This window comes from Sinocyclocheilus anshuiensis, unplaced genomic scaffold (genome assembly GCF_001515605.1).
Source record: "Sinocyclocheilus anshuiensis isolate Anshui unplaced genomic scaffold, SAMN03320099.WGS_v1.1 scaffold13, whole genome shotgun sequence".
NCBI classification, from domain to species: domain Eukaryota; kingdom Metazoa; phylum Chordata; class Actinopteri; order Cypriniformes; family Cyprinidae; genus Sinocyclocheilus; species Sinocyclocheilus anshuiensis.
Genome location: NW_015538026.1, coordinates 690,207 through 700,069, shown reverse-complemented (window position 1 = coordinate 700,069; position 9,863 = coordinate 690,207). Strand labels below are relative to the sequence as shown.

General features: G+C 33.7%; 2 protein-coding genes across 2 annotated transcripts in view; one reads left to right on the top strand and one right to left on the bottom strand.

Moving 5' to 3' along the window:
• LOC107678981 (ragulator complex protein LAMTOR5-like) overlaps window positions 1–2,299 on the bottom strand; it is a 3,334-nt gene extending 1,035 nt beyond the window's left edge. Inside the window, exons 1-3 of the mRNA XM_016474382.1 lie at window positions 1,929–2,299; window positions 1,786–1,847; window positions 963–1,080 (exon numbers count right to left, since the gene is read on the bottom strand). Coding sequence (XP_016329868.1) covers window positions 963–1,080; window positions 1,786–1,847; window positions 1,929–1,963 — 215 coding nt within the window. The 5' untranslated portion in view covers window positions 1,964–2,299. The remainder of the gene's footprint in view (window positions 1–962; window positions 1,081–1,785; window positions 1,848–1,928) is intronic.
• Window positions 2,300–8,173: 5,874 nt separating this feature from the next.
• LOC107680267 (prokineticin-1-like) overlaps window positions 8,174–9,863 on the top strand; it is a 7,958-nt gene continuing 6,268 nt past the window's right edge. The window contains exon 1 of the mRNA XM_016476090.1: window positions 8,174–8,458. Coding sequence (XP_016331576.1) covers window positions 8,387–8,458 — 72 coding nt within the window. The 5' untranslated portion in view covers window positions 8,174–8,386. The remainder of the gene's footprint in view (window positions 8,459–9,863) is intronic.

Below are 9,863 nucleotides of genomic sequence, written 5' to 3'. Positions count from 1 at the left end.
TCAAATAAAGTATCAAAAGCAAGAAATCATATGGTTTTATTGAACAAAACTGTTAAAATACATAATGTATTATAAACAATAGAGCTAATGTACATTACGCATTACAACAAAGGCCTGCAGAGGGCGCCATCGGCCTGACGATTGTTTTTACACATTGCTGTGCGATCTAATACTTGTTTAATATTTACCAAGCACCATTTCATTCAAATGTCCACTTAATCTTTAATATTTGGCCATTTCTTTAGGACAGAAATGCTACAGCCACTGTAATTAAAAGAATATGTGAATGTCAAAACGTGTAAACTCAGAGTGAGGGTTTGAGCTTTTATTTTGAAACCGCGATGTATTCTCCCGTGTTTGCGTAGAATTATAAATGATTTACCTTACAAATCTGATGAAATGGCGCACGTTATAATAAACCCAAACTCACAACAACATGCAGAGTTGGAGTTTGAGACGCTCCACACATGTAAATGATAACAGTTCCTGTGGAACTACTGTGAACGAAGCCGTTGTGTGATGCATGTACTTAACCTACACGCATGCAAATAATTAAAGCGCATATACTGTATTAGAACGGCATTGCATATAATTTATTAAATCGTAGCATTTGTGAATTCCCAATTATGCTTAATTATGATTTTTAAATGGGTTTAATATCATGCAGCCTTGGGAAAATTTTTGCCGGTTATTCGATGCGAGCATAATGAAGTTGAGGATTTAAAAAAATGTAATAGTCGAATAAAATCGACGAATTGCGACAGCCCTAGAAAGCAGCAAAGTTTGGAGAATATGCCCTTAGTTCTAATGAACTACGCCCCTGAATTATTCAATTTTATTTTTTTAAATGAAGATACTAAACATTTAAGATCTGGAGTTTGTTTTATTGTTCTTGGTTGTCTCTCATAATTAAGCTTAAAGTTCCCAGAAACTAGGCAGATGTTTGTCACTTAGCTTCTTACCCAGAGTCAGACTCCAGACACACAGTAGGAGAGTCAGTGGGGTCTTTGGTTAGAGAAGCAGCTTGCTTGGCCAGCACAGACACAACTCCTCCATGTTCATCAGAAAGCGAGCCACGGCCTGAGATTAAAACATTAAAGAAGTTGACACTTACAGTACATGGATCATCTGCAAATTATGGTGAGCCATTAAAAATATTTCAAACATTCAAGATAACCCATATGAGAGCAAAATTCTGTAACATTACATTTTATTGAACAACATGTTCATTGTTATACCTGTATATTGTTTTGGACATTTAAAAAAGTGGAGAAAAATAAAACAAGAAACAAAAAGAAACAAACTGTAATAAATGTAGTGTTATTTTAGTATTAATCATATACACTGTTGTAGTTTTCATTAATATTTGGAATTAGCTTTTATTTTTATATTTTCAAAAAAAATTTTGTTTTAGTTCAACTTTCAGTCATTTTAGGGCCTCCACTTAAACATATCTAAGTTTCTTATTTTCATTTAGTTTAATATTTATTTTTGTATGTTTTTTTCCCCATGTAACATACATATATACAAATACACATAATAGTTTTAGTTTGGGTTGTAAAGTTCCCATTTTGAGTAATAATAATGTCCCCAGTTTTATGAAAGTAAACTGAATTTAACCACATTCAAAACATTTGTATTTATCTATATTTTTGGCTAAACCTTGCCTTGTACACTTATGTAAATATTAACATTAAATTAATGTTGCTGGAAAAAATGCACGCATGTAAACTACTCAAATAACACTATCATCATGACCTAGTGGATGAATGAGACAGTACTTACATCCTAAATTATGGCCTTGAGCGTCTGTGCACAAAACCCCAACAATGGCAGGATTTTTCATTCTAGTGGAAGAAAACAGACGAGTAATGCAACAACTAAAATAAGTATATATGCTTGGAAAAGAATGCTATATTTTAACGTACGTGTCGTCAAGATGCTGCTCCAGTGCACCCTCCATAATAGAAGCCTAAATAATGTTCTTAAATGAACAGAAAAATAATATGTTGTGGAGAGAGTAGCAGCGATATTTATTATTTGTATTACTTCCGGGATGTCAGCTGACATTCTAACACGCAACTCCAACACTACGGCATCCTCTAAGGAAAAAATACTAAAAGCGCATATGATTTAGCGCCATGTAGCTCGAAGTCTAGTCTTGTCAGTAAATAAAAAAATACTGTTAGCAGCTTAACCCTCTACATGTAGCCAGAGATGGGCATAAATACATGCAAATGTGTTTAACATAAAAATACAAAATACTGTGTGGAAAAAATGTGTTTAAATATAAATACAGTATTTTTTTGTATTTTGAAAATACACAAAATACCTGTGAAATTGGCCATCCAGTGCAGGTATCCGTATAGGCTGAAATCTATCTGGACCTATTCTGGAGAAAAGAACAAACTAACAAACACACACACAATGTGTACAACTGCTTAGAAATTTTTGTTTTCATTTTACACATCTTCCCTTCCCATGCCCTGTACGAAATACAAAACTACAAAAAAGCATATTTATTTCATGTTAATTATATATTCGCTTACCTCGATAGGCCTTTTTCTATGTAAACGATTTAGAAAAAGTTCAGTCGATTCACACTTTATATCATGATCGCCGACGCCACGATATGTAGCCTATTGTCATTTCACTAAAGGCAAATCTGAATGATGCACTATTTTAACTTTAATTAACAAGTACAGTTGACCATGACATCCTCACCTTATATTATTCCAGAAAAGTCGCTCACTCAATGCTGAATGGAGTTGTACAGCTGCAGTTCGTGTGATGAATGTTGGGGGGAGTTCATTCGTTTTTTGATTTAGGCCTAATATTGAAAGTAGAAAAATGAGAAAACGGCTCCTTTTTCATTTTTTCATTCTTTCCAAACGAAATCAGCACACTCATAAAGAGGTTGACTGGCACAAAGTATTTTATGTATTTTGAAAATACAAAAATAATAATCTTAAATGTATTTAAATGCAAAATACATGTGATTTTTTCCAAAGGCTTTTAAATACAAAATAGTATTTTGTATTTCAAATACATATTTGAACATGTATCTGAAATACTGCCCATCCCTGCCTGTAGCCTGTAATGCATTAGGCCTATGGGTTTTGGGTTAAATAAACTTTAATTTGATGCACATTAACAGACATATGACAGGAGAACTAACGAGCTGATAGCTTAGTTTTTGCTGGACCAAAATGATCAGCTTGCACCACAAACTAAAACAAAGCAACCAGCTTAAAATGGATGTTCCTGTAGGGCTATGGAATGCTTCAGCCGTGACGTCAAAACCCAGAAATATAAATTGACATCCAAGTATTGTCAATTTATTTACCACAGACCTTGTTTTACACATAAATTGAAAAACCCCATAATAAAAAACCATATGGAACGCATGGCGAATTAGTCTGAGTTTTGACGTCACGGCTGCAGCACTGTATTGTTGTTTAGTGGATGATCACACATGATTCAGTGGGTAGATCAACTTTTCTTTTTCTTCCTCTATGTCGTTTTTTATAAATAATACATTCCTAAAGAATTCTTTAAAAAAATCTTTAAAGGGCAAATACATCCGGTTAACATTTAGCTGTCATTGTCAATGAGAACTCCCAGGGGAATGTTCACTGTTGATATCTCTCTAGACGACCCCATGCTCTGAACAAAAGCAGAATAAAAGACCAGTCCTGCTCCTCACCATCAACTGTTTTTGAGCAGAAGTTCTTTATCAGAAACCGATGCATGCAGTCTTCACCATTTTGAACTCATGATAGTGAGGCACTCTCTTTTGTGTTTTGTGAGCCTGTTTTAAGAATCAGTTTTCACAAAGACAATTTTTATGTCATATCCATTATAAAATATGCTTATATAACTGTAGCATATATCTAGGTATATATCTATACCTTTTATTTATGGATATCACATTTTTGATATGAGGTCCATTTGATATGGTACTACTGCTATTGCAAAAGACAGACATGTGTTAATGGCCTATGTTGGTTAATGGGCTTATTGTGCCAAAATTACACGTTATTAATATTGATGTGTGCTGGATAATTTAAATAATTCCAAAATAATTAAGTTAAAATGAAGTTAATATAAAATATATATATATATATATATTCTCTCCATTTTTGGCTCAGTTTTCAAACTGCATTTGTTATGAAGTTATGCTTAATGGCTTTAAGGCTCTTTTAGCTAACTTGGATTCTCCCCTGCCGGCAACGCTTGATGATTTCTGCCAAGCCCTGTACAGTTACAGGCAAGTTGGTCTGCTGACGGGGCAAAAAGTTGTAAAAATGTAATTACGTGACATCCATCACTTTCACTGCAGTCAAGTAATGCACTGCTGTTAGTTTTTGCTGGACCAAAGTGATTTATTACCAGCTTGAACCACAAACCAGCTGCAATGTACTAAAACACAGCAACCAGCTTAAGATGGATGTTCCTGCAGGGCTATGGAGTGCTGCAACCGTGATGTCAAAACCCAGAAACGTGCGACCGAACCAGTTGCACTGCCCTAAGGACAGCCCTGCACAGTGCACAGACCTTGTTTTATACATCAATTGAAAAAAACCTTATTAAAACCCATAGGAAAATCTCGAGGGAACTCATAGTGAATTAGTCAGTGTTTTGACGTCATGACTGCAGCACTGTATTGTTATTTAGTGGATGATCACATATGATTCAGTGGCTAGATTGACATCTTTTTCTTCCTCTATGTCCTTTTTTATAAATAATACATTCCTAAAAAATTCTTTAAAGGGCAAATACATCCGGCTAACATTTAGCTGTCATTGTCAATGAGAACTCCCAGGGGAATGTGTGAATGTTCACTGTTGATATCTCTCTAGAGTCTAGACAACCTCATGCTCTGACCAAGAGCAGAATAAAAGACCAGTACTGCTCCTCACCATCAATTGTATTTGAGCAGAAGTTCTTTATCAGAAACCAATGCTGTCTTCTCCATTTTGAACTCATGATAGTGAGGTAGGCTACTCTCCTTTGTGTTTTGTGAGCCTGTTTTAAGAATCACTTCTAAAAAAAAAAAAAAAAAAGTTTTTTTGGTCATATCCATTATATAACATATATGTTTATATAACTGTGTAGCATATACTGTACAGCTTACCACTACACAATTTGTGCAGAGTGTATAGTATAAATCAGGTTTTTGAACTCAATATACATGCAAATGGAATGAGGCAGAGCAACATCGACCATTTCTGTCCCTCTAGAGCCCATCCGATCAGGTTAATGTTTCCAGAATGTATGCAGCCTTTTATTTATGGATATCACAGTTTTGATATGAGGTCCATTTGACATACTACTGCTACTGCAAAAGACAGACATTAATTAATGGGATTATTTTGTCAAAAATGGCACGTTATTAGTGTGTGCAGGATAAATAAATAATTTATCAATAATTACTGAGTGAATATTAATATAAAAAATTATAGGCTATGCATTAATAATTGAATTTAAAATTCAATTTAATTTAAACAATTAAACAATTTTCTTTCCTTTTTTGGCTCAGTTTTCAAACTGCATTTGTTATGAAGTTATGCTTAATGGCTTTAAGGCTCTTTTAGCTAACTTGGATTCTCCCCTGCCGGCAACGCTTGATGATTTCTTCCCAGTCCTGTGCAGTTAGAGCCAAGTTGGTCTGCTGACAGGGCAAAAAGTTGCAATGTAATTATGTGGCCTGGGCGTCAGTGACATCCATCACTTTCACTGCAGTCAAGTAATGCACTGCTGACTAACCAATGGCATTTTCATGCTCTCGCTAAACGTAAATCAAATCCCAACAGATAGGACTGACATTTTCCAGCCCGCTATCCTTCACTCCAATTGCCTTCAAGTTGGATATTTTATTTAGCTATAATTTCAAGAAAGCTCATTGATTCTGTATAGCTGCGTTTCATCACGTATCTCCATCCCAAGGGCTTTGATTATCAGCAGTTCATACAGGCTATATCCACATTTTCGTTTGCTTCTGACGCTGATAAAAAGAGCGTGGCAGACTTTATAAGGTGCAAGGCCATGGATAATTGTATTTCTTTAAAGTATTGTTTGCTGAAAGCACAATTAAAATACTTATTAACAAACATGCAAACAGCTTTTATGAATATCAGGCGTTCCAATTCTGCATAAATCTGCAGAGCTTTGTGTGAAGTTCTGCAGGCACTGATGCCTTGTAGACCTTCCGATGACCTTACACTGGCAAGAGCAGAAGAACGAGACCAGATTGAACTTGACACGAGAAACTGAAGAGTCCTTATTTTTAAAGAATCCCTTCATGACAAATGTACTGTTTGTAGTGAGTAGGGCATATGTGTCCATGATGAGATGTAATTACTCTTGCTACTGCTGGGTCAAGGAAGTTTTCAGGCTTGAGAGGACATGATGTCGAATGCGTTTAACCATCTGTGCCTGACTGGCACATTTAAAACTTGTAAATAGGAAATTGTCAGTGAATGACAGTGTATATTATGTCATGGAGTGACTGTAGGCTTAAACGACTCAAATGAATTGACAAGTGCTTAATTTGTTGTGATTTACCTGCGAGCTGCATCATATTGTCAGGAAGCAAAAATAAACATTTCTCTCGTCAAGTCCTTGTGCTGATGACTCATTTCCTGTGAACTTACTTGACTTGTATTGGTACTCTGAAACTTGGCTGCAAGTCTGACATTACTTTGGGTGATGAAAAGGGTGATGAATCCTGTTCAAATGAGAAGGTGATAATTATGGCTCGTGGACTCCTGTAAAATGAACAAGTGCGTAGTGGAGAAGTGAATGAGGGAACGGGAAAAAAACTGAAATGACTTTAACAAGCTGTGCATAAAACCAGAAGCAGAGGATACTGATAATGGAGTAAATCATTTTGAAAATATATTTTCAAATTATTGTTTGAGAATTTCAGACTCCTCACAGCTCTTACATTATTATAAAACAAAACATATTTTCAAATATATTTTTTAAATATGTTCAAAACATGCAAAAATGTACAAAAAATATATTTTCAAACAATATATATTTTTGGCGTAGTTTTAAAATATATTTTGAAAATGTAAATCTATACTTTTAAAATCATTTAAAATATACTTTGCTCTCCGTACATTTCAATCCAGCAAAATACATTCACATATGTCACATTTAAAGAAAAATCAGCAAGGAACATACAGTATTACAATATTTGAAAAAAAATAAAAAAATAAATATTATTAAATCACTTATATGTCTCTGCCCAAAGCTTTGATCTATAGCCTAAATGTAGGCTACTGGAGGATTATAAATGTATTTTCTTGCCCCTAAAATACATTAAAACATTTTGAAATGTATGTTGGTATATGAAGGTTGAAACTAAATATATTTTTAATTTCAAAAATATATTTAATTGAGCTTCACTGTTTACAACATATATTTAGCATATATTTAAAATATATTTTGGCCAGAAAAAAATATGTATTATTTGCCATATGAGCACGTCCATAAATAAATAAAACACTATAAACATTAACTGGAAGATTTACTGAAATATTGTATAGTGATTTGAGCTCCAGTGATTTCCAACCAAGGGTACTTGGAAAACTTTTGATTTGTTAAACCTATAAAACAGAAAAAATAGATTAAAAAGGTATTTTAAGGAAATAAAATAATAAATGAATAAACAAAATATTGTTTTGTGTGTTCTTATAAATGAATGTGGATGACACTCATACCAGAATATATGTAAACCGTTCTTCCACTCATAGATCAGCTGTGATTTTAATTAAATTTTAACTTGAATTGTATTTTTATTTTAAATTCTATTCAGTATAAGATGAGTTGACAATATGAACACATTTCAGGCTTCAATGAAAGAGTACTTGAGCCTTATCGATGGGGTTTTGGGGGCATGTAAGACAAAAAAAAGGTTGGCAAATAATGCTGTTCTAAATTTAACTCAGCTGATTAATAACCACACAAATCCAGGGGAAAATGTGCTACTGTAGCTGGTGTCATTAGGAAAGATTTGCTTGAAGTGAAACGTCCATCATCTGGTCCAGCGTCATACAGATAGAGATGACGAAGTCCCTACGGAGGTGTGGGTGGGGGGAAGAGAGGGGCAAGGGGAGATAAAGAGAAAGAGAGATGGAGAAAGTAAGAGAGAGACAGAGACAGACCTCAGTCCTAATTTCAGAAGTTACCAAAGACTCCACACTCTGAGAAAGGAGGACAAGAACAGCAGAGAAGTGAAATCATCTCAGGGCCATACAAAGTCCTCTGGGAGCTCCACAGGACAGAATAGAGATCAACAGGGAGAATTAGAAAGACACAAAAAAGAACGATCAAGCTCTTACTGTTTAGTGGTGTGTATTTGTGTCCCGTTGCTGCTATGAGCAGGGTGTTGATTCTGTTCGTGCTCCTGCTGTCCCTGAGCTGGTGCAGATGTGCCGTCATCACAGGGGTAAGTCTGACAAATCATCTCGCAGGATTTACTTTGATTTCTTTTTATTTCATTTAATTACATTATCTAATTTTGTTTTAATTGAATTTACCATTTGTTTATGTAATTATGAATACTAATCAATCGTATTTAGTTGGATTTGATAATAAATTTCAATAATTAACGGTGAAAAAAGTAAGTGGGACGTTTTCTTATCTCCAAAATGATTCAGTTCATTTATGATTTGCCTTCATTTTGCTTGTTGAGGCTAATTGTTTAAAAAGCATGTTTGCTTGTAAGCCAATATTATGTCAAATTAAATGTAATTTTATTGCAGTTTTTTTTTCATAATCAAATTTTTCCACATTTTCCTACATAAAGCCCAATCATTTTTGCATTTCTACCACATATTTTTCCGTACTTTATCAGTTTTTCCCCAAACTTTTTTGCTCTCACAGCCCCATCCACAATTAACATCCTCCATTTAACTCCTATTTAACTGGATATCATTTATCATTGTAATTTTATGTAGAATATCAAATAGTACTATTGCACTGATTGTTTTTAAGCAAAAATAAAAAAATAAAAATGTTTGTATTGTAAAAAAATGTCATTTTATTGATCACATATATATATATATATATATATATATATTGTTTAAAAAGCATATTTAAAACCATTTAAAGATTTGCATTAGATGTAGGCTATTGCTTTATTGCTGTAATTAGTTAACTTATTCCCACAAGGGACAATAGTGCGTAATAATTATATTTCATGTATATATATATACTGTATAATATTACCTATGTCTTGTCTTGTCACTGTCATTCTGTCACTAAAACAAATTCCTCGTATGTGTAAACATACCTGGCAATAAAGCTCATTCTGATATATTTATAGCCTATATATAATTAATTGTGGATGGGACTGTGAGAGCAAAAAAGTTTGGGGAAAAACTGATAAAGTACGGAAAAATATGTGGTAGAAATGCAAAAATGATTGGGCTTTATGTAGGAAAATGTGAAAAAATTTGATTATGAAAAACAAATTGCAATAAAATTACATTTAATTTGACATAATATTGGCTTACAAGCAAACATGCTTTTTAAACAATTAGCCTCAACAAGCAAAATGAAGGCAAATCATAAATGAACTGAATCATTTTGGAGATAAGAAAACGTCCCACTTACTTTTTTCACCGTTAATTATTGAAATTTATTATCAAATCCAACTAAATACGATTGATTAGTATTCATAATTACATAAACAAATGGTAAATTCAATTAAAACAAAATTAGATAATGTAATTAAATGAAATAAAAAGAAATCAAAGTAAATCCTGCGAGATGATTTGTCAGACTTACCCCTGTGATGACGGCACATCTGCACCAGCTCAGGGACAGCAGGAGCACGAACAGAATCAACC